The sequence below is a fragment of the Salmo trutta genome, chromosome 15, assembly GCF_901001165.1.
Source record: "Salmo trutta chromosome 15, fSalTru1.1, whole genome shotgun sequence".
NCBI classification, from domain to species: Eukaryota; Metazoa; Chordata; class Actinopteri; order Salmoniformes; family Salmonidae; genus Salmo; species Salmo trutta.
Window position 1 is genome coordinate 25,905,125 of NC_042971.1, and position 25,425 is coordinate 25,930,549.

At 40.9% G+C, this 25,425-nt stretch overlaps 1 protein-coding gene across 1 annotated transcript in view; it reads right to left on the reverse strand.

Annotated features, from left to right (window-relative positions):
* LOC115148689 (junctional adhesion molecule C) overlaps window positions 1–22,678 on the reverse strand; it is a 50,025-nt gene extending 27,347 nt beyond the window's left edge. Inside the window, exon 1 of the mRNA XM_029690793.1 lies at window positions 22,544–22,678. Coding sequence (XP_029546653.1) covers window positions 22,544–22,628 — 85 coding nt within the window. The 5' untranslated portion in view covers window positions 22,629–22,678. The remainder of the gene's footprint in view (window positions 1–22,543) is intronic.
* Between the last annotated feature and the right edge of the window lie 2,747 nt (window positions 22,679–25,425).

The following is a 25,425-nucleotide window of genomic DNA, read 5'->3' on the forward strand; positions in this document are numbered from 1 at the left end:
CGCACCCACTGTCTTCCTCTCCAGCAGTGCCCCCCCCATAGCCAATCCCATTAATTGCCTTTTGTTTGCACTCCTGAACAAAAGCCATCTTGTGCAGTGGGACAGCAACTTCAAATGACTGGACAGTCAGTCTAGTTGAATGGATAAATAGCCTATACATCCCCCTAGTCACCTCTCTATTCTGGACACTGTTAAGCGGTTTCTTTTTTCATGACATGCCCTGGATTCATATCAGGGATTTCATGACATGTCATGGTTGTCAACAGCCATTTTACTTGATGAGATAGTGTGTTGTAAGGTATGCATTTTAGAATGGTATTCTCACTGGCATTAAAAGAAAAATGAGCTAGCACTTCTATATAAAGAATAGTGAAGGGTGGGGGGAGGGAATTGATACAGTTACATATTGCAATGTCATTTTTGGACGATATGTCTATATTCGACTCAATTTGTTAAAAAAAATATATAGTGCCATCAGAAAGTATTCATACCGCTTGACTTAATCCAGATTTTGTTGTGTTAGTCTGAAATCAAAATTCATATTTTTCCTCACCCATCTACACACAATACCCCATAATGACAAACTGAAAGCATGTTGTTTTTTTGCACATTTATTGTTAATGAAATCTCATTACCTGCAGTGAGGGAAAAAAGTATTTGATCCCCTGCTGATTTTGTACATTTGCCCACTGACAAAGAAATTATCAGTCTATAATTTTAATAGGTTTATTTTAACAGTGAGAGACAGAATAACAACAAAATCCAGAAAAACGCATGTCAAAAATGTTATAAATTGATTTGCATTTTAATAATTATGTGTGTTTATTATATTATAATTAAGTTTATGATTTGATATTTGATAGAGCAGTCTGACTGAGCGGTGGTAGGCACCAGCAGGCTCGTAAGCATTCATTCAAACAGCACATTTGTGCGTTTTGCCAGCAGCCCTTCGCAATTCTTCAAGCATTGCGCTGTTTATGACTTCAAGCCTATCAACTCCCAAAATTAGGCTGGTGTAACCGATGTGAAATGGCTAGCTGGTTAGCCGGGTGCGCGCTAATAGCATTTCAAACGTCACTCGCTCTGAGACTTGGAGTAGTTGTTCCCCTTGCTCTGCATGGGTAACGCTGCTTCGAGGGTGGCTGTTGTCGATGTGTTCCTGGTTTGAGCCCAGGTAGGAGCGAGGAGAGGGACGGAAGCTATACTGTTATCCTGGCAATACTAAAGTGCCTATAAGAACATCCAATAGTCAAAGGCATATGAAATACAAATCGTATAGAGAGAAATAGTCCTATAATAACTACAACCTAAAACTTCTTACCTGGGAATATTGAAGACTCATGTTAAAAGGAACCACCAGCTTTCATATGTTCTCATGTTCTGAGCAAGGAACTTAAACGTTAGCTTTTTTACATGGCACATATTGCACTTTTACTTTCTTCTCCAACACTTTGTTTGTGCATTATTTAAACCAAATTGAACGTGTTTCATTATTTATTTGAGGCTAAATTGATAGTATTTATGTATTATATTAAGTTAAAATAAGTGTTCATTCAGTATTGTTGTAATTGTCATTATTACAGATAAGTAAAAAATAAATAAAATCGGCATTGGCTCCAATAAATCGGTATCGGCGTTGAAAAATCATAATCAGTCGACCTCTAGTGTGGACCATGTTAAATCCTTAGTGGACACTGAGGAACTTGAAGCTCTCGACTCGCTCCACTACAGCCTGTCGATGTGGTTGGGGGAGTGCGTGGCCCTCCATTTCCTGTAGTCCACGATCAGCTCCTTTGTCTTGCTGACATTGAGGCAACGGTTGATGTCCTGACACCACACTGCCAGGTCTCTGACCTCATCCTTATACGCGGTCTCATCATCGTCGGTGATCAGGCCTACCACCGTTATGTCAGCAAACTTAATGATGATGTTGGATTCATGCGTGGCCTCGCAGTCATGGGTGAACAGGGAGTACAGGAGGGGACTAAGCATGCACCCTGAAGACCCCCGTGTTGAGGGTCAGCATGGCGGATGTGTGGTTGCCTACCCTCATCACCTGTGTGCGGCCCGTCAGCAAGTCCAGGATCCAGTTGTAGAGGGAGGTATTCAGTCCCGGGGTCCTGAGCTTAGTGATGAGCTTGGAGGGCACTATGGTGTTGAACGCTGAGCTGTAGTCAATGAATAGCATTCTCACATAGGTGTTCCTCTTGTCCAGCTGGGAGAAGGCAATGTGGAGTGCAATAGCGATAGCGTCATCTGCGGATCTGTTGGGGAGATATGCCAATTGGAGTGGGTCCAGAGTGTTTGGGATGATGGTGTTGATGTGCTCCATGACCAGCCTTTCAAAGCATTTCATGGCTACAGATGTGAGTGCTACACATCTTTTTTTTATGACTCAAAGATGAAGGTTCATACCTCTGTATATTTGTAGGTAAAAATAACCGCAGTTAAGTGTTTCAATAACCGCAGTTAACTGGCCATGTGCTCTATGGCAACCCAATGAAAAATGGGTCCTGGCAACAGAACCCATTTTGATGAATGACCCATGAATAGACTCCTGAAAATGATTGAGTGTTACGAACGACTTTACTCAGAAAACAACTAGCATGGGGCATGGTCGGAAGTTATAGGCTACCTAAACATTGTCTGAGCCATTCAAACAGACTATTCAGATTTTGCATGTTTTCTTTTTTACCTATTATTTACTGACAAAATAGCAGTGTCAACACTTTTATTCCGGTGGAGAGCTGTCCACAATCACTACTATCGATTGAGGGACTCAGCGGTCATACGAGTTATATACTGCTTCAGCTAAGAATATATATTTTTACCAGATTTGAAGTAGACCTGGACTCAATAAATATGGTTATATATTTTGTGAAATGCTGTGGGCAGCAGTTCTGGCGTATTTCATTGTTCCTTAGTAAGCAGTTAGTGTGGAGTGAGTGCGGAGGAGTGTAGAATGTGAGGTCACCCAAAGCGTTTGACACAGTGGGGACAACCGGTCACAGGTGATGCAGACTTTTGACAAGCGTGGACAGGGACAAGGGTCCCTTTTTAAAACTCACCCAAATTCTACCCATAGACTTTCAGTGGGAGAAAGTCCTCCCAGGGCGAAGTCAACTAATGACAACAATCATAACTTCCCCCGTTCATTTGTTTACTGTCCCTTTTTATAATCCTCGCTTGTTAGTGTGAATATCCTTGTCCAACATGTAAAAGGCTGATTAAAGTTCCTTGCTGAGGCAAATACATTGCTCTGCTATGATATATTCTATGTAGTAAATGTTAAAGTTTTCACTATAGTAGGGTTTGTATTTTCATGTTTATTGACATTACAGCGGACCCCATTTTGTCGACTGGTCAATTGTTTGGTTGATAGATTATTGGTCGAGATTTTTTTTAGTTGAGCAGTAGCAAGTGTATAAAAACAAAATGATGGCACACGAGACATGTCGGATTCATGCCTGTCTGAGTGGACTAATCCATTGGAGGTCGCGGGTTCGGCACACCAGTAGTACAGTTACCATTAACTCACAACTTCTAATCTGCAATATTTATTTGGTTACATTAATTTCTGTTAATGCATTAAACATATTTTTACAGTTTTATCGTGGTCATTGTAGAAATGGACACGTTTGCAGAACCTAGGCTACGCTTGTTTGTTTAGGAGTTCTCAATTTATTCATTGGCTTTTGCTTGGAGCGCTCCTGTCAATCTTGATTAAGGACACGCACCTGATTACGCATATAAAAGTAGGACTAGTCGACCTGGCCTGCACGCAAATGTAGGCCTATAAAATGTGCCCATTTGGGGATCTAATACTATTGCTGATAGTCTTAACTCGCCATCACTGTAAAGCTTCTCAAAGTGATTTTTTCTTTGTCTCAAACAGCAAGTCAACAGTCTGTTTTTACATCCATTGAACATGACAATTGTTCCTCAACGTAGCCCATTTGAAAATTCTTTCCAGCTCTTTCCCTTTCGATTACCACTCAGCATAAAAAAAAGGGGTCTACCTGATTACTTTTAATCCCTTTCGCAAAATAGCCTACAGCTGTGTATGTCTGTCCGGAGCTCACTGGCATGGGAATCTCTGAGGACCCAGAATATTTTATAAAATGTTGCAAGTTTGCTATCATGAGCTTAGGGCAGGACCAAGTTAATACAATGTTTCCAGTTCGTTGCAGACAGGCCATGTGTAGCCAACGTGACTTATAGGATATTTATTTTCATCAGGATATTTACCTGCGTGCTGCAATATTTTTATTTGTTGGTTTTACAGTACATCCGGAAAGTATTCAGACCCCTTGAATGTTTCCACATTGTTACATTACAGCCTTATTCTAACACTGATTAAATCGTTTTTTCCCCTCCTCAATCTACACACAATATCCCATAATGACAAAGCAAAAACGTGTTTTAAAAAAACCAAACTGAAATATCCCACTTTTACTCAGTACTTTGTTGAAGCACCTTTGGCACAGATTACAGATTTGAGTCTTCTTGGGTATGATGCTACAAGTTTGGCACACCTGTATTTGGGGAGTTTCTCCCATTCTTCTCAGCAGATCCTCTCAAGCTCTGTCAGGTTGGATGGGGAGTGTCGCTGCACAGCTATTTTCAGGTCTATGTGCCTTTTACTGAGGAGAGGTCACCATCTGGCCACTCTACCATAAAGGCTTGATTGGTAGCGTGCTGCAAAGATGGTTGTCCTTCTGGAAGGTTCTTCAATCTCCACAGAGGAACTCTGGAGCTCTGAGTGACTATCGGGTTCTTGGTCACCTCCCTGACCAAGGCCCTTCTCCCCCGATTGCTCAGTTTGGCCGAGCAGCCAGCCCTAGGAAGAGTCTTGGTGGTTCCAAGCTTCTTCAACTTAAGAATGATGCAGGCCACTGTGTTCTTGGGGACCTTCAATGCTGCAGGCTTTTTTTGGTACCCCTCCCCAATCTGTGCCTCAAAACAATCCTGTCTCGGAGCTCTACGGACAATTCAACTGTGGGACCTTATATAGACAGGTGTGTGCCTTTCCAAATAATGTCCAATGAATTGAATTTACCACACGTGGACTCCAATGAAGTTGTAGAAACAGCTCAAGGATGATCAATGGAAACAGTTTCGAGTCTCATAGTAAAGGGTTTGAATACTTATGTAAATAAGGTATCGTTTTTTTATTTTTAATACATTTGCAAACATTATGGGATATTGTGTGTAGATTGATGAGGAAAACAATTAACGTAATCAATTTTAGAATAAGGCTATAACGTAACATGTGGAAAAAGTCATGGGGTCTGAATACTTTCCGAATTGTTATATATTGGCAATGGCAATAAGTTACTTTTAGATTTGTATCATTTTAATTTAGAATTTTGATTAACCACATGACATTGATTATGAGATATGAAGATTATTATAAATTAAGTTAAACTGTTCCACGAAAATGGCATATTAAAATCATAACTGGCACACAGATCAGTAAGATTACTTGGCACTCCAAATGGAAAAGGTTGCCGACCGCTGGCGTTCCACCAGACTTTTCTGGTGGAAAAGGCGTCCTTACCACCAACTCTCCCAACTCTAAAGTCTCCCAAATTCCACAGCATAAGATGCATAACTTAATAAATCAGGACTATTTCAGAACCATTTCCAGACTAGACACTAACACAATGCTCTCATATAACAAAAAAAGAATTGAGACTTCAAAGTGCGCAATTCCCCGGTGAGCAATCCTAGCGACTGACCCAGTCAGCAGGCCTTCAAAACAACAAAGGCATACTCCAGACTGAAATAGTTAGCATAGGCCGTCTGAAGAGCAGGACAGGGAATGTTACCACTGACCTCCCCCAGTACCCCTGCTTCCATCACCTGCTCGGGAGGAATCCCCCACAGGTTTCTATGGGGAATGCCGGATAAACGCGCTGCATAGCAAAACCGCTGCCCGCTCCGTGCCCCCCATTCCATGGCCGGCTTTAGCACTAGAAATGCAGTCACTCGCATGCCGTTACAGGAAGTAAGACATACTGTACAATGTTACAATGCAACCTGGATGTTGGGACACAATGGTCAGTCACGGAAGTGCTATCATGGCAAGAACAGAGGAGAGCTGTTGACCTTTGTCACCTGCCGGTCTTTGCTTGCATCAAACGTAAGTCCTCTGTGGTGTTCTGTTTGATAAACAAAAGTGCTCCACCGTCAATAGCCTTCCTTTATGTTTAGCCTCAAACATAAGGGAGGAAAAAGGGGGAAACATCAAGATTAAAGTTGCATACAAACGTGAAATTCTGCCACAGTTGCCTGGCAGGGACTTTTTTTAAGTAAACAGTATGCCTTTCCCTGAAGCTCTGAAAGACTGAATGATATAGTTGGCAGATTAAGCAGTGTTTACATGTCAAGACAGAGTCACAAAAAAGATCTGGACCTTTCTAAACCCGCAGGTAATCCTCATTATTTATTCACTATACAGATGTGCAGCTGAGGTGTGCTCATAACCATCATCTCTGTCTGAGGGTTTCTTGCTATGCTTGTTCTTATCTTCTGTGTCTCATGCAATGGAGAATTCCTTTGTATATGCACTTTAATGATACAGTTTAACCTATTATTACAGTACTAGCTGAGTAATTGTAGCATGACAGCTAACCCGAGAGGAAAAAAATTGCCCTTTAATGGGAAATAATTATGGCCAAGCTCATTAGTCACACTGAGGAGAAAATCCCCAGTAATTGAGAATATCCATTACTGGGGAGTGTCACTGGTCTGCATACTGCTTTCTATTTATTTTTTCAAATATTATTATTTATTTGTATATTGTATTATGCACTGTTGGGAAGGGCCGATAAGTAAGCATTTCCCTGTTAGTCTACACCTGTTGTTTACGAAGCATGCGACAATTAAAATTGTATTTGATTTGAATGTCCAGATTCTGATGGACTCTTTGCACCTGCAATTACAGTAGCCTCACCGCCGATAAGTGATGTCTCCAACTGATTGGCCAACTGCTGCCTCTAGTCAAGCGCCAAGCTAAACTGAGGGGAAAACAGTCAAATTGAGTGGGTATCAGTATGTTTAACCTACTGTACATACAGTACTCTACACTACCTTCATTGCTCAAATCTGGGGCCTCCTGTAGCTATATGCTTGATCACAAGGCCTTCCACGAGGCCTTCCACGAGGCCTTCCAAGCCCTGTCATTCCCAGTGCAACGGAGGTCGGTCTCAAAACACTGCACTAACAATCTCCCTGAAACCACGGGATGCTGCCCACGGACATACGCGGGATGATCCTGTGTTGATGATCTGAAATAAAACTGCATGGTTGGCCAGTTCCGCATGAACGACCGTCAGTGCGGGGAATTAATTACACTGAGCAGGAGGCTGTTTAAAAGGGACTCGTCAGCCAAGAGATATACTGTAGATTCCCTCAAAGTGTGGTTGAAAATGCACAAACCCATAAGATCCTTATCGTGGCTCAAACCGGATATAGACAGAATGGGTGGGTCCGAGGAAGCTGCGGTTCAACTTTTGGGGGGTGAGAAACTTTGGTTTTTCCTCTTCTCATCCAACAGGCACACTTTGAAGCCCCGTGTGAGCACTAACACAAGTCGTCCTACGTAAAATGCTTTTGTTCTTGTGTTTTCTACCGTTCTTATTTATTCAATCAATAAATTATTTGTGTGCTCTATTCCTTCTCTCTGCTGTTTTATGCGTTGAATATTTCAGGAGACGCACAGCTGTGCTCTCATTGTTCTTTCGGAAAGACTAAGTCACGTCTTCATCATACCAGCAGTGCATACTGGAAATGAAGAACACTGGTCAAGCCCCTGAAGACATTTGACTCTTTCTTTCTCTATTACTGCTATCAGCTCAGAGTCTTAACTTCCTGATTGTGACAACTCTTCTACTGGTGCAGGTTGACCAGATGTTCCATCAGGGTCATAGTACTTTCATCTGATTTGACAGGACTGTCAGGATATATCTCTGAACTATTTAATTTCATGGTTTGTTATCAATATGCTACATTGCAATGCAGGAAGTCTTTGTCTGAAGATCAGGGTTTGTACAGTGAGGGGTGTCATTTCAACCAATCTCACAACTGATGACATTTTGGGATTTAATAAGCCTATGTAGGACTGCAGACTGACTCAACATGGGTCTGACAAGTCACAACACACTTGTCTGTGTCGGGGATTCAGGGCAACTAAAGTCTGCAATGCAAACCCGTGGGTGGATGGATGAATCAGAGGTTCTATATTAATCTTAGCTTTAATCCATGCAGAGACTATGGAAATGGGGAGGGTATGACAGAATGATCCTGTACAGCTTGCAGATAATTGTGACACTGTGTGTGTGTGAAATGTGCATTCATGCATAGAGGGTCTTATAATCAATGACTTAGAGCATTGTTTTTAGAAAGGAATATTATTCCAGTGGAGACTTGATAAATGCCGCATCTAGGTTTAGTGCTTCGTATTCATAATTTGGGTTTTGGCCATTACAAAAATGGCATGTTTTCTAAGAGCTACAAAACATGCCATTTTCTATCACAATCTATTGTAATACTGACTTCAAAAGCATTATTGTTGCTTCTATTGGGATTAAATAGGTTAAGAGGAAAGTTTGTGGATCTTCGCACTTCAACAAGCAAAGGAAAAAAGGGGTTTTAAAAGGGACAAATTTAATCTGTCTTTTATCTCACCTCCCATGTTGCTTTGCTCACAAGAAGTCGTAATTTCTACATCTCTGCCATTCATCTATGAATTCCTTCCAGCGTTACTCTTCTCGTGTCCAACTTACATGGCCATCTATGGTGAACGTACCAGTATCTTTGTTGTGATATCTTTCCACATTGTGAGGATCTGTTTTAAGCCGCATAATCCCCTCCAATAATACTGTCTGATTATTCTGCCTGTGTGAAACCCCTCCAAGGTCTTGGTGGCTCCTTTTAAGGTAATCTTGTAAGCCCTGATCATGACCATTGTGTAAACATGTTCAACTCGGGAAGTGCGACTAGCAGATGAGATAGCGTGGTCATTTTGGGATGTCTCCGTTGCATTTAACATTAGAAACAATTTAGTTTCATTACAACCTTCTTTCTTTAGAAATCGAGAAATGCCTGAGCTAAATGTGACACATTTGACGACAGTTGTCTACTTTTCTCTCCTATTCGCTTTTTCTTTCCCCTCCTCATCCCTGGCTGATGCAGCAGTGTTTATGAAAATGTATCGAAATGACTGCACTTCCATGCGTTGGTCTTTTTTCTTCTTTTTCTTTTAACTTGCCAATGTCACCAGTTCAGGCAAGCACCCTTATCAGCCCATATAAGCTCTGCTACTAAAATGGACTCTTAAGCAAGCTTCACACATGAATGATTAAACCCTCTTTCTCCAGCTCTGAGGCTACGGCCTTGTCCAGCATCCGGTTACAGCCATGACAAATGTCAGCCAAAGCTCTGTTGTCACAATGAAAATATTTTTCTATAGCTTGCTGTAACATAGTTGACAGGCAAATACTACAGAATATACACCCTCTACCGGAGTTCAGTCGAGGGCCACCATGGTACAAACTCGCCAACAATTTCTGGCATGTCGACAAATATCTCAGGCACTTACTTACCCAAGGTATGCACTCACACACACGTGTGACAGCTGTACTGTGTACATACTGTATCTGGGCTTCTACCGTGTTCTCAGGCACAACTCATGGCAAACCTGAAAACATGGGTCGCCTACGTCCCTGTGATACATTCTGACAGGATTAGGAAATGCCATTAATGTCGCTGGAAATCAAACATTTCAGTGCTCATTAAGTATTTACTGTATACATGCTCTGTTCGAACACTTTTCTCAGGCTTTTTTCCCTACTTAACTGATGATGTTTTAATGGATGTGCTCCAGACTAGGTCAGCTGAAAGCCATCGTGAATATATGTTCTTATTACTGGCTATACTTACAGTCCTGTTTCTGTCTGTATTTACCTGGTATGTACTAATGAAATTATGTGATGACAATTAATACTTTTTGGTCCTTAATTCAAATAAAGCAATACTTCAAAACACTATTACCTGGGCCCAAATGCTGGTGTTTTTTTCAATGAACCCCAAATAAACCAAACAAAGTTATTAAGCTATTATTGATTATTTATTACCATTTCACCAAGTACTAGGTAAATAGCATACTGTAATATAAAGAGTATCCGTGTTAAGAGCATTAATAGGACAAAATTAATTACTGAGGTCATACTTGCTCAGTTACACTGTGGCATCTCTGCCGCATCAAATCATCCTTTTTACCAGTTAATACAGTGGCCCCTAAGTGTTAGCCCTAATGCCATATGGTCTGGTTACAAATCTTCCAACACTATCTGACCAGTCAGCTAAATTAACATTGCAAGTCTGATGCTAATGGTGGATTTAACAGTAAAAAAAGGCTACTGATTCTAATAAGGCCTTCCTTTGTTTGACACAAATGATTTCTTGTAGCTTGTCTGTTCTCTGTCGCCTACTCACCATCATTTTAACATTTAGTGGAGAGAGGCTTTATTTAAGCAATAAGGCCCGAGGAGGTGTGGTATATGGCCAATATTCCACGGCTAAGGGCTGTGTCCTAGCACCCCGCGATGCGTCGTGCATAAGAACAGCCCTTAGCCGTGGTATATTGGCCACATATCACAAACCCCCGAGGTGCCTTACTGCTATTATAAACTGGTTACCAATGTAATTAGAGCAGTAAAAAGAAATGTTTTGTCATACCCGTGGTATATGGTCTGATAAACCATGGCTGTCAGCCAATCAGCATTCAGGGCTCGAACCACCCAGTTTACGATGTGAAATATAGTGTGTGTTTGTAAATTCAATCTGGAGTGCCAGAGTGTGCTCAGAGTGCACTCTGTGCGCGTAAATTCAGAGAGTTGTCAGATTGTCAGTTCGTAAATTCAGAGTGTTTCGCTCTCGGAGCGTTCAGAGCATTCTGGGCTCACAACGGCAGTCAAGCCAACTGGCTAACGTTGGCTAGCTACTTCCAGACACAAATGAGAGTAAAATCTCACTCTGACCATTTTATGTGTTTTCATGTTATCCAGAGCGTTGGTGACTGTAACCGTGCTGCTGGCAACAATTGAATTGTGCTTTTTTGCCGACGTTAAACTGATACCGGCCATATTCAACCGGTGTTCAGCATTCGTAAATTCATCAGTTATTCTGAACTCTGGCACACTCAGACGAGAGTGCTCTGAAATCGGGGTAGACAGCCAGAGTGAATTTACGAACACATCCATATCAATTGGGAACTGTACTGTAGTTGTAGGTTGTAGGCCTACCTATCAGCTGCCCAAATACAGGGTTCGATATACAGGGCTGCCCACTGGCCCGGGGAGATTTTGGAAACTCTCTGGGCCAATCAGTGGCCCGCTTGGGCCAGTAAAAACAACATGGTAATCATGCTATTTTTAATCTAGGTTATATAATTGATGAAAAAAAAAACAGATTCCCGAAGCTGTTATTTCGTTTTTGTCGATTACTTATCACCAGTACGTCGTACACATATAGTAGGCCTATATCTGTCGGGCAGAGAGAACATGCACATCTAAAACGGCTGGTTGTTGCATGGACTTATGATCTCTACCAGTAAATGGTAAGGCAAGAATGGGTATGCAAACCAGGTATTTAAAAAGTTCAAACTGTTGGTTGAATATGTACAATTCAGTCATGATGTAATTGCCTACTTTGAAAATCAGACATTTCCTCTTGGCTATTTGCTCCTTGAAAAATCCTTCAAGTTACGGCAGCCAATTTAGAAGTTCTACTGCAACAATATAATTATTCTGTGATTTCATTTCTTATCAGTTTTTATGAGCGTTTCAATTGACAGGTGTTCTGCCAGTCTGTTGCTTTTGTTGCGCTAAAACCATGTGCGGTTATTATGAGCAAGATAACATTGAACGCATTTCATTACAAAGGGAACCCGGTTTTTGGTTGCTTTCTAGTTTTAAAACAATAACCAATCAATGGCTCTTCAACATCTCAAATGGCAAGACTGACTAGCTACCACATGGACAGACTTCATTAGTGTTTTTGTCGGGAGCATGATGTCTGTTTAGTCAATGCCCACCTTATTCTTACATCTTTTATCATGTGAATGTCAATGCATAATGCCATTGGAAAGGCCTATTAAAACATGCATTATTCTTAGTGGTAATTAGGGTTGCACATTTTGGGGAATATTCAGTGGTGGAAACTTTCCGTGGGAATATATGGGAATTAACGGAAATATATGCAAATGGATATTAATACCGTTTAAATGTAGATGTTTTTCGCATTGGATATATTTACCATATCATATGAAGACAGAAACAAAAATTTTACCTTATCATAAGTAGACATAATTGCAAATGATTAAATCCTTCCAATAGAAAAATAAAAAACTAATTTAGTTACGAACTGAACTTTAATTAAATGAGTTGACTCTTCACATGGGATGATTTCACTGAACAACAAAAGAAAGTGAATATTGAATGATCCATCGCATCTCCCAAAAACATTTTCAACATACATCTGTAAAATGATAACCAAAGCTTTAGTTTCTTGGCTGTCTTCCTCTCAGGCTTCCATGTCTTCTCCCTGGACCTCCTCAATGTCCACCTTTTGAACACCAGACTCTGATTCACTGTCACTTTCCAACCTTGTTGAGGATGGCTCGTTGTCAGGCTCAAAAAGCAAAAAGTTTGCCCGGATGGCCACCAATTTTTCAACCCTTGTATTTGTCAGCCTGTTGCGTGCTTTGGTGTGTGTTCCCAAACAAGGACCAGTTGCGCTCTGAGGCGGCTGATGTTGGTGGGATTTGGAGGATGATGGCGGCAACAGGGGAAAGAGCCTCAGATCCACAAAGTCCCTTCCACCAGGTGGCTGATGAGATATGTTGGCACGACTGCCATATTGCATCTCAATCCCAAAGCCCTTGCTTGGAAGTGTACTTCGCCAGACTGCCAAGAACCTTGCCCTCATCCAGGCCAAGGTGGTGAGACATGGTAGTGATGACACCATAGGCCTTGTTGATCTCTGCACCAGACAGGATGCTCTTTCCAGCATACTTGGGGTCCAACGTGTATACTGTGGCGTGTATGGGCTTCAGGCAGAAGTCTTCAGCTTTTTGATGCATTTCAGAACTGTAGTTTCCTCTGTGGTAGATTGATGACCCTTCACATACCTAACCATTTCCTTGGCTCTGTTTTAGAGTGGATCCATTGTTTTCAATGCAATGATGTCCTTGAGGAGCAGATTCAATGCATGAGCAGCACAGCCAATGGGTGTTTGCAGCATTGTCTGTCACCAGTGCAAATACCTTCTGTGGTCCAAGGTCATTGATTGCTGCCTTCAGCTCATCTGCAATGTAGAGACCGGTGTGTCTGTTGTCCCCTGTGTATGTGCTCTTGTAGAATACTGGTTGAGGGGTGGAGATTATGTAGTTAATTATTCCTTGCCCACGAACATTCAACCACCCATCAGAGATGATTGCAATACAGTCTGTTTCCTCTATGATTTGCTTGTCCTTCACTTGAACTCTGTTGAACTCTGCATCCAGCAAATTAGTAGATAAAGCATGTCTGGTTGGATGGGTGTATGCTGGGCGAAGAACATTCAGAAATCTCTTCCAAAACACATTGCCTGTGAGCATTAGAGGGGAACCAGTTGCATCTACAGCTTGAGCAAGACATTAAATCAGCATCTCTGACTACGTTCCTCCATTGAGTCAAAAAAACTTCTGATTCCAGGAGGACCATGAGCTGTTGCTATCGATAAGGTGTCTGATTCATCATTTTCACCTCGAATAGAAGTAGAGGGACTTTTGTCAGAGGTTGCTTGTTGTGAGCGCTGAGGGAACTTTATGCACTCGGCCAGATGATTCTGCATCTTTGTTGCATTCTTCACATATGATTTGCAAATGTACACAGCTTTTCCTTCTACATTAGCTGCAGGGAAATGTCTCCACACATCCACACCGTGGCATTTTCCTGTAAAGATTAGAAAAGAAAACGAGTTAAAAAAAAATACAATTCTATGTACAGATAAATAGTTAAGTAGTTAGATTAAACAACTCCTTTGTAAAATAAATGTTTTAAAATGAAACATGTTTGGAAACCGGTGAATTAACACTCAGTTAGCAGGCTCAAGCAAACTAAAACCCACATGGTAGCAAACACTAACTAGCAGAAATTGTTAACAAGTTAGAAATTATTTAAACACTTTGCTGTAGGCTACTATTTACTTGTTAACAAAAAAATCATGCATGTCATAAAATATATTCACCCCACCCAGTATTGTAATCAAAACTTACCAGAAAGCATGTAGTCCTTGGCTCAGACAGTGTAGTAGTGTGGGCTCAATAGCATCTCATTAGTGTGCAAGATCTTGAGAATCAGCTGTGCACTGCAGAGTTCACTGCACATGTGATGGAAGAATGCACTGTGCATGCAGAGGGTTGATATTCCATGGAATTGGGGATAGTTTAACCAAAATATGCCACAAGACCTAGAATTGCCTTATGTGTATCCCACAAAAAAAGGGTCACTGTTATAAGCTAACTTCTTTTATGAATTTAAGCAAAATTCCCCAAATTCCTGGGCTTAATTTCCCATGGAAAATTTCCAGGAAAGTTTCTGACCCTTTGCAAACCTAGTGGTAATGCATACCTTTTGGAAAGTTTTTTTCCTATAGGCTATTACAACAATTCATATACATTTTGTAATTGAATTAAGTGCTTAAAAAAGTTACAAATCTTTGAATTTGACTTGCCACTGTCTGTATGAACCATGTATAGGCTACTAGCAAATCAAATCACCTGCTATTGAAATTATGCACGCATCATTCGCTTTCCTGTCAGATTTTGAACTGGGCCCGTTTTATTTATCTTTTTCATTTTGGCCAGTAGCTTTCAGTTGCCATTGGCCAGTTGCCACTGGCCTGTACCTGAATGTTGAGCCCTGTGAATAAGAACCTCTGGACAAAATTGCTAAAACTATGTAATACCAAACTTTGATGGAACAAAGAGTTATCTGATCAAAAATCTAATTTGCGATGGCATGGTAGTCTGCAGTAGACTACTGTACATTTCCTGAGCTTGAGATGGTCGTAAGAAGGATTTCTCCCTGATGATGAATAATTTGTGGTAAATGTGTCATTGGGTGGATAAAGCATCTGGGCCAATTACCTTGGATAGAAACATAAAGAAAAGTCACAGTAAACTCCCAAACACTTCCTTTGGATGACCACAAACATTTTTGCCAGGTCTTAGCGCAAGAATTGCACATCCCTCCCTGGAGGCCGTACAACCATGGCTCTTGCATACTGACATTTTTCGGTAAGGCACTACATCAAGAGAACGCATCAGCTTGGATTAGTTACGGTCAACAAAATTATTGGAATGTCTATTTATTACAATGCTGGTGTCATCTGCCCTTCATAGAGCAGAGTTCTTAAGTGTCTAAGGGATTGGAGTCATCGTCACACCTGCAATTCACAGGAAGGAGAGTGTTTTGACTGTCAGCTTGGCTGTTGGTGATATACATGTTTTGGGACCTAACACCGCTCTCTCTGAAAGTGCCAAATTGCATTTTCAGAAGGGTAGAAAAGCAGTGATGATTGCGCTGAAGCTAGCCAGTTGTCGTCAATGTGTCTTTGATGAATTATTTTTTGGTCAAGGGGAATTTCTAATATGATTCAAATCTATTCTCCAATTCTGAAGAGGAGAAACAATTGAGATAGAATTTAAGATAAAAAAATTCAAAAATTCTGACAATGCCAATAGTTTCTATAGTAGTTGTATTATGGTTTAGATGTCAACACTATGCATATGTTTCAAGTTGAATCATATATTTAGAGTTGCTTGATTACAAGCCCAATGCTTTGGAATAAACAGCGTTCAACACCTGAGGGTGTCTCATGATTCTGGCATCTGGCTATTTATAGAGAGAGTAATTGCCTTTGTGAAAGTATGGTAAATAGAGGATGAATCCAAAGCGATTATCTGGCTATGACTCCCAGCATGTAGCTCAGCCTTCCCTTGCCTTTTCAGACAGGCAGTTCTTCAGCAGCATTCACTTCATCTGTGCACTGTCATTAATTATTCTGTAATAGTTTCACCAATTTGACAGCATCCCAATGTGTGATTGATGGCGGTTGCTCCTGACCTGTTGATGTGCTGGCTCTATCTGAATCCAGTGACTGAACACAGTTAGTAAAAATCCTCTGGTGCTTCCTCCCCTAGGGATCATGCGACCACAGATAGCCAAACAGGAAATCACCCAAGCACTGCTCAGACAGCCGATTGAAGAGCATTTCAAAGATTATTCTGCAGACACAGAATAAACATATCATAATAATGTCTTAGTAAATCAAACAGCCTGCTATTGACAAGGGGAAATATCTCTTCCAGACTTAATGTTGACATATCTCATGACAGACAAAAGTGCAAGAAAGAGAAATAATTGTCATCCATAATTCCATGAAACTACATTGAGGCCTACAGTACCAGTCAAGTTTGGACACACCTACTAATTCAAGGGTTTTTCTTTATTTTTACTATTTTCTACATTGTAGAATAATAGTGAAGACATAAAAACTGTGAAATAACACATGGAATCGTGTAGAAACCCCAAAAAAGTGTTAAACATATCCAAATATTTTTTATATTTGAGATTCTTCAAAGTAGCCACCCTTTACACACTCTTGGCACACATTATAGAAAATAGTAAAAATAAAGAAAAACTCTTGAATAAGTAGGTGTGTCCAAACTATTGACTGGTACTGTAGGCCTCAATGTAGTTTCATGGAATTATGGATGACAATTATTTATCTTTCTTGCACTTTTGTCTGTTGTGAGATATGTCAACATTAAGTCTGGAAGAGATATTTCCCCTTGTCAATAGCAGGCTGTTTGGGGTTTGGCCAGTACATTCAGCTTATACAGCCAGGCTCTAGGCCTATTTTTTTAATCAGTGCTTCTTCCACATGATAGTCTTATTGACATTTGAAGAATGTACATGTTTGCCATTCCTGGAGCACACAGTAAGCATGTCATTTTCAACTTTCCCCACAGCATCTGCCACTGCTTACCAAGAGGAGAAGTGTTTTTTAAAGCATGATAGTGCCGACTTCAATAACCTTTCAAGCTCTTTGTGTGAAGTTCATGTGGATTTGTATCTCATGAAAGACCATTCCATTTTTTATCCAGCTTTTATGTGTAACTCCTTCAGCTAACACAACTGTTATGCTTTCTTAGTTAACTCCCCTTTCATTTTCTTTAAGCCCAATTTATCCGCAGGGGTTTCCTTCTATCTCTTAACAAAACAGGTCAAACAAATCTAACTGTATTTGTCTCATGCTTCGTAAACAACAGGTGTAGAATAACAGTGAAATGCTAACTCACCTTCCCAACAATAAAGAGACTTTTTTTTTTAAATAATAGAAAGAATAATACGAGGAATAAATACACAATGAGTAACAATAACTTGGCTATATACACAGGTACCAGTACAGAGTCGATGTGCAGGGGTACAAGGTAATTGAGGTAGATATGTACATATAGGTAGGGATAAAGTGACTAGGCAACAGGATAGATAATAAACAGTAGCAGCAGCATATGTGATGAGTCAAAATAGTTAGTCCAAAGGGGGGGGGGGGGGGGGGGGGGGGGAATGCAGATTGTCCGGGTAACTATTTGGTTAACTATTTAGTAGTCTTACGGCTTGGCGCTAGAAGCTGTTAAGGGTCCTGTTGGTTCCAGATTTGGTGAATTTGTACCACTTGCCTTGCAGTGGCAAGAGATCAGTCTATGACTTGGATGGCTGGAGTATTTGACAATTTTTAGGGCCTTCATCTGACACCACCTAGTATAGAGGTCCTGAATGGCAGGGAGTTCGGACCCAGTGATGTACTGGGCTGTACGCACTACCCTCTGTAGCGCCTTGCGGTAGGATGCCAAGCCATTGCCATACCAAGCGGTGATGCAGCCAGTCAAGATGCACTCAATGGTGCAGCTGTTGAACTTTTTGAGGATCTTAGGGCCCATGACTAATCTTTTTAGCCTCCTGAGGGGGAAAGAGGAATTGGCGTGCCTTCTTCACGACTGTGTTGGCGTGTGTGGACGATGTTAATTCCTTAGGGATGTGGACACCGAAGAACTTGAAGCTCTCGACCTGCTCCACTACAGTCCTGTTGATGTGGATGAGGGGCATGCTCGGCCCGCCGTTTCCTGTAGTCCACGATCAGCTCTTTTGTCTTGCTGACGTTGTTGTTGAGTGGGAGGGGTATTGTAATTCCCTGTACATTAGAATGCCCCCCCCCCCCCCCATATGCTTTTGATTCAGAATGCCATATGTGCTAACATACGGCGTCTGAGGTTTGGGAGGGACGCCACAGATATTTCTGGTCACCCATGCAGTCACACCAAACACCTCCACCCACTCCTGCTCAGCTGTTTCAGGGCATTCCACTGTAGGAGGTATGTGCTGCGCTGCTTTTATCCCACACATAGACCTTTGTAGTGCAGTTATCGTCTTGTTGTTGTCCATGGATTAGCTTCAACTTGAGTGTAACTTCTCAATTCTGAAATGAATCTGCATGTTTTGTGCACATCACATAATTCAAAATGACATTTCAGATTGTTGTCAAAACCTAACCCCAGAATAGGTCAAATGTAAACAGCTTTACATGCAAACTAGAAATGTAGGCTGGAGCTGCACGCCTTATTAAAGGAAATGGATGCCGTGCTAGTTTAAATGGACAGTGGGTCTACCATTCTCTCACAACTGCTTTGTCTGTTGGGAATAACTCTTAACTCTCTAAACAAATGAGCGCTGAGTGGGCAGCCACTCTTCCCCTTTTCCCTGCCATTTACTGTCTTTCCACTAAAATATCAAGCTGGATGTGACTCGCCAGGAAGGGTCCAGCATGCCATTTAGGGAGTGCTCCAAACATTTGCTCACAAGCTGTGGGTGGGAAGGGAAGCATCTGATAAAAAGCACCTCCTGGGGGAAGCACTAGCAGCACTTTCCCTGGGGCTCACTAACTCCTGCCTACCCCAGTAATGCCACACATTTCAGACAATGAAAAAAGCACCTGTCATCTGGCACTTGTTTAAATGGATGCTTGTAGTTATTAAAGGCGTCAGCTTGCTTCATTTCGGGTGGCGCCTAGCCGGGCTCGGCTAGCAGAACCGAATGTGTGTGCTCGCATACCCCCTTAAAAGACCTTCGCTTGAAAAATAAAAAAAGCAGCAATAGTACTGTTTGTCCGTTTTGAGACGCCGTAGCCAGTATACATTGTCTCAAAATAGTCCGAATTAATCTAAGATAAAATGAATGACAGATTTCTTGAGTTAACGGTTTTGACGAGATCTAAGGGCCCCCGAGTGGCGCAGTGGTCTAAGACACTGCATCTCACTGCAGTATCTGGTTCGAATCCAGGCTGCATTACATCTGGCTGTGATTGAGAGTCCCATAGGGCGGCGAACAATTTGCCCAGCGTCGTTCGGGTTTGGCCAGGGTAGGCCGTCATTGTAAATAAGAATTTGTTCTTAACCGACTTGCCTAGTTAAATAAAAAAATTGTAGTGCAATTTTGCATCTGACTAGGATGTCTGGTGCAGTATTTCTCAAGTGAAAAAACGTGCATAAGGACGAGTCGTCTCTCGTTGAATGACAACAGGCACTTCATTGAAGAATCCCTACTTTTGACCCTTCACCGGCGAGGGGGGGGCGTAGACTTCGGCTACCATCTTTGGTTTTACTTCGGCTACTGTCTTCGGTTTGCTTCGAGAAGAAATGCTGTGTGCCTGAACAGCCGAAAAAACCCTTGCCGAAGTCCAAAACATCACAAAATGTCATCATAATATATGCACGAACTGTTCCGAACTGTTATGGCTGGAAAGCACGTGGACGCCTTAAGTCAAACAAGACAGACGTCTTATCCTTCATTGTTTGTGTGTGTCTTCTTTTCTTTACATACAGTATCTCCTCAAATAAGGGACTTCTCTTCTCACCCAGAGACGAGGCTTAAGCAGACTTACTGTGAGCTGGCATAGAGCAAAAAAAGAACTAGACCAGAGTCAATCATTTCAGTTGGCCAAGCCTCCACGAGTAGCCAAACAAATGTCCCACATTTGCTAAAAGGTAATTTATCAAGTCTGAAATGACATTTGCCACAACCATGCTTTTAAGAAATACATGGTGGATTGTAATGCATGTTTCTTTCACATTTATTCAGACTGGAAACAAGTTTTATTGCAATCAATGAACAAACTTGCATTTTAGAAAACAATAATTCTCGAACTTCAAATAGGAGTGACTGGACCTAAAGGGTTGTTTTGCCCAGGCGCTTTTCTATGCCTATTAAGGAAAGATCAACGTTTATATTGGCCTGGCACTGTTCCACTTTGAGCATTGTTCAGCTCCCACATATCTTGGCACTTCTAAGTGTTGGCAGGAGTACTTAGGCAAAATGCGTTCCCGAGTGCTTACACCTTTCTTAGGAAATCTGATGTAAAACAACTTATGTAAATCCAACAGCCTGTTCTCTAAGATCTGTGATGAATAAATACACAATAGCTACATTTCTCATAACTATTCAAAGTAAATATAAACTACCACATGAGTTCAAAGCAGTTCTTTGACAATGAACAAACAAGCCAATGATGAGTTAGCCTAAAACCAACGAAAGAATATGCATAGCAAGAGATCTAATTCATTTTAGATTCAAGCAACAAACATACATTAAAAAGTATTTAAATGTACAAAGCTGATTAAAGTTATTTTCCTCAGAAATGTTTAATTATGTTTTTCTTTCAGAACTATAGTTGTGGTCAAAAGTATTTCCAACAACAATCAGGGTTAACCAGCTCTTACTATATAGCCTACAGACAATAACAACTGGATAAGCTGTAAAATAATACACCACTTAAAGCAAACTAAATCAGATTGTCAGTAGGACTAAGTCCAGAGCAACAGAGAAAGACACCAGCAACATATTTGGAAGCAGCCTTCTTACTATTCCTAATTAAATCCACATAGAATTAAGCCAAGCCACACACTTGGATGATCAGAGGGGCTGAAGGCAAACTGAAGTCTGTGCCCCCCCCCCTTTCTTGTGTGTCTGTCGTCATGAAGGGTTCAACCAGGCTTAAAGTACACCAGGAAAACAGTTAAGCCAAGCCCTCGCTCAAAGCAAATGAGCACCACCAGTCCATCACGTGGTGCTGTTTAATAAGATCCTGCTACATCTAGTCTTATTTACTGTGTATGCGAGTAGCCTTAACTTAGTTATCATTAACTAGTGATTATACTTCTCATTACAATACACACAATATCAATTTGACATAGGCTATACTATAACACCTGCTACAGGCTATTAGGAACCATTTGGGAACAATTCTAAATGTTTTGGTTACATTTCTGATACTGAGTTCTATTTTGTTTAATTAAGCATAGGCATATCAATGACAACAGTTGTGAAAGTTGATACAAACGTAATTCTAAAATGTTAACATAATAATTAAACGTTCTTTCCGAGGATGTGACCATGCATGAGTTGTCTAAAACACGAGGGAACACTTTTCCGGAACAAATTGCATCATACCCTGTCAGAAACATAGCCCAATCAAAACATGAAAAAACGCCACAAGTTGGCCGGTTGCAGAGACAAATCGCTTGATCTGAGATGGCTAATAAAAAGTTACAAATCAACGTTTTAGAACCGATCTTCAATGAGTTCTCAACGCTTGCAAAGCGCGCTGCATGCTGCTTTCAGGCGGACTGTCTTTATTCCCGAATGGGAAAAAAAACGGTCTCGCATCACTGAATATTGCCAGTCTTAACTTTTATCAACCACAATTCAAACACGTTTGAGCAAACGTATGTTACTATCAAATACGTATTTATTCAACGCAATAACACATTTAGAGTTGAATTGATAGTTGACAACTTTTGAAAGTAAGGAGACGGACAAAAGGGTCTCGACTCATCCCCTTGAAACAACACGCCTCTAAAATAATTGATACATTTTATATCTTCTTGCTATTTCATAATGTAAAGTTTGTAGCAAATAAACATGCGCTGTCGATAACTAACTGTATGTAGAGCAGTTTGCGGGGGGTTATATCTCTGGAGTTCGAGAAGCTAGACATGCCTCCAAATGCCGTACAGAAAAACGGTGCACTGTCAGGCTCGCAGCGGATCAAACATTCCAACGAGCCGACAAGGTTTGAACCTCATGCGTTACCAAACTATTTCTTACTTCTGGTCTTCGATTGCTTACTTTATAATTTAATATATCTCCATTTGAAATCAGAACATCATCTATGAATAACGAGATAGCTGGTTGGCTATAGCTAGTTTGCTGAGTTTAGTTAGGTCGGGAAGAATCACTTAGGTTATATCCTAACGCAGATCACATTGTAGCTCGAAAATATCAAAGTAGCTCATTCTGAATAACAAAAGCGAATGTCACGTCCAGAACGTATCTGAGCGAGGGAAATCAAGCGTGGTCCTCATGCATTTACTTACAGTGAGTTGAGAGCAGGACCAGAATGCAAGCCAGACGTGTTAACGCCATCTTGGAGTCGATGCAATGTTCAATTTGGCCGTACATGCGCAAAGTTAAGAGCTTTTCAGTAGATGGATAGAGGAGGACTGGCCGGGGAGAGAGAGGCGGGGAGGTGAATCAGGTTTCGGTGAATCAGGTTTCCATAGCTACCGAAAGCATCACTCACACAGTCAAGAATTTATGGTTGACAATAAGTTGGAAGACCAGACGTTTTACAACGGTGGAAGCTGTGATTGGGGACTACTGTATTAGGCTACCCATTCTATTATATCAGACAAACTCTGCTGTGAGATTTAAGATACAAATGACAAATTGATCATTTAAAAAAAATGGATCATCAGATATCCGAACAAATCCCATTCTTAAAAATAAACAATAGGCATCCTTCCTAAAACAAATGACTTTGAGATGTTTTGTTGACTATTCATGTTGTGTAGAGTAAACAAGGGATTAATGTGCATTGATTGGAGGCTCTTTTTACTGGCCTAATCCTGTCAGTAGTAACTGCACTTAGGTACAACTCCACAGCTGTGTCATCAAGCAGATCAAGATTGAAAGAATCTGCTACTTATCCCAGTCAATCTCAATTGAGTTTGCATGCAATCGTTATTGCTTTTAGATAGCTAAGCCAACCATTGGAATAGTGTCTGCTAGAAAGTATTTGACTGGATGTGTGTGGATTGCGCGAATGTGTGTGCATGTGTATGCGCATGCGTGCTTCTGTGTGTGTGCGTGCTTGTGTGTGTGTGTTGGTGTGTGGACTAGGAAATATTGTCTGGATTGTGGTGTAAACACCTTAAGTATGATTTCTATCCACACTCATTTATGTGCCTCAAATATGTTGCTTGCAATTTTATTGCGACAATATCAGATTAAATGTGTATTGCTTTGATGAACTGGAGGGTATAAAAACTATTAATTGCATTACACTTTTCGGGTTGTCAGGCTGTCTTTTCCCTAATGAGTTTGTATGGTTTTTAAATATCAGACCATGTAAGTACTAAGTAGTAATACAGAAAATGGAACAATACTGGTCATTTTACAAGTAGTTTACTGTGTTCTGTGTTGTCAAGGTCCACGCAGTGAATAATGTTCAAATGTAAAACGCATTCCCATGTATGCAGCTAATGCACCAGTGTAGGAAAGTAACCCTTAAACCCCCCTACCCCCATACACGCACAAACAATATGTAACAGCTTCTTTTGTTTCCATTGTTTCTCTTATCTTTTGAATAATAGAGGTGCCTTGTCATTTAGAGACTTCCTGAATTCTCAGGTTTACTTTCAGCACTTAAGACAACATTCTTCGTTGCCATCCACTTTAAGTCCAAGTTTTTGGCTATGAGCCCATATTGTATTCACGGCCATCGTTCTTATCCCTGGGTTCCCCTTTCAGGGCATGTTTTAAGCAGAAGGGACGTATAGAGTCAGAAACTTTGACTTGCATGGTTGAATAAAAAAAAAATCTGGATTTTGCCTTGAAACCCATCTCTCGCATCCCTCCCTAAGTATCCATATTTATTATTATATACTCGTGGCTGTTGCTTGTGGCCATCATCAAGGTCAGCGGCTATCTAAGAAGTTCACAATGAATGTCCTCCCATGAAAGTTTAGACACTTGCTATACGTATATACCGAACAAGAATATAAACGCACATGCAACAATTTCAAAGATTTTACTGATTCACAGTTCATATAAAGAAATCAGTCAATTGAAATAAATTCATTTGGCCCTAGTCTATGAATTTCACATGATTGGGAATACAGATATGCATCAGTTGGTCACAGATACCTTAAAGAAAATGGGCCTCACAATGGGCCTCAGGATCTTGTCACAGTATCTCTGTTAGAGGTTGACCGATTATGATTTTTCAACACCGATACCGCTTATTGGAGGACCGAAAAAAGCCGATACTGATTAATCGGCCAATTTTATTTTTTTATTTTTTTGTAATAATGACAATTACAACAATACTGAATGAACACTTATTTTAACTTAATATAATACATCAATACTATCAATTTAGCCTCAAATAAATAATGAAACATGTTTAATTTGGTTTAAATAATGCAAAAACAAAGTGTTGGAGAAGAAAGTAAAAGTGCAATATGTGCCATGTAAAAAAGCTAACGTTTAAGTTCCTTGCTCAGAACATATGAAAGCTGGTGGTTCCTTTTAACATGAGTCTTCAATATTCCCAGGTAAGAAGTTTTAGGTTGTAGTTATTATAGGAATTATAGGACTATTTCGCTCTATACAATTTGTATTTCATATACCTTTGACTGTTGGATGTTCTATTAGGCACTTTAGTATTGCCAGTATAACAGTATAGCTTCCGTCCCTCTCCTCGCTCCTTCCTGGGCTCGAACCAGGAGCTCATCGACAACTGCCACCCTCGAAGCAGCGTTACCCATGCAGAGCAAGGGGAACAACTACTCCAAGTCTCAGAGCGAGTGATGTTTGAAACACTATTAGCGCGCACCCCGCTAACTAGCTAGCCATTTCACATCAGTTACACCAGTCTAATCTCATTTTTTTACATTTACATTTTAGTCATTTAGCAGACACTCTTATCCAGAGCGACTTACAGTAGTGAATGCATACATTTCATACATTTTTTTTTCTGTGCTGGCCCCCCGTGGGAATCAAACCCACAACCCAGGCGTTGCAAACACCATGCTCTACCAACTGAGCTACAGGGAAGGCTAGGCTTGAGTTGATAGGCTTGAAGTCATAAACAGTGCAATGCTTGAAGCATTGCGAAGAGCTGCTGGCAAATGCACGAAAGGGCTATTTGAATGAATGCTTACGAGCCTGCTGGTGCCTACCATCGCTCAGTCAC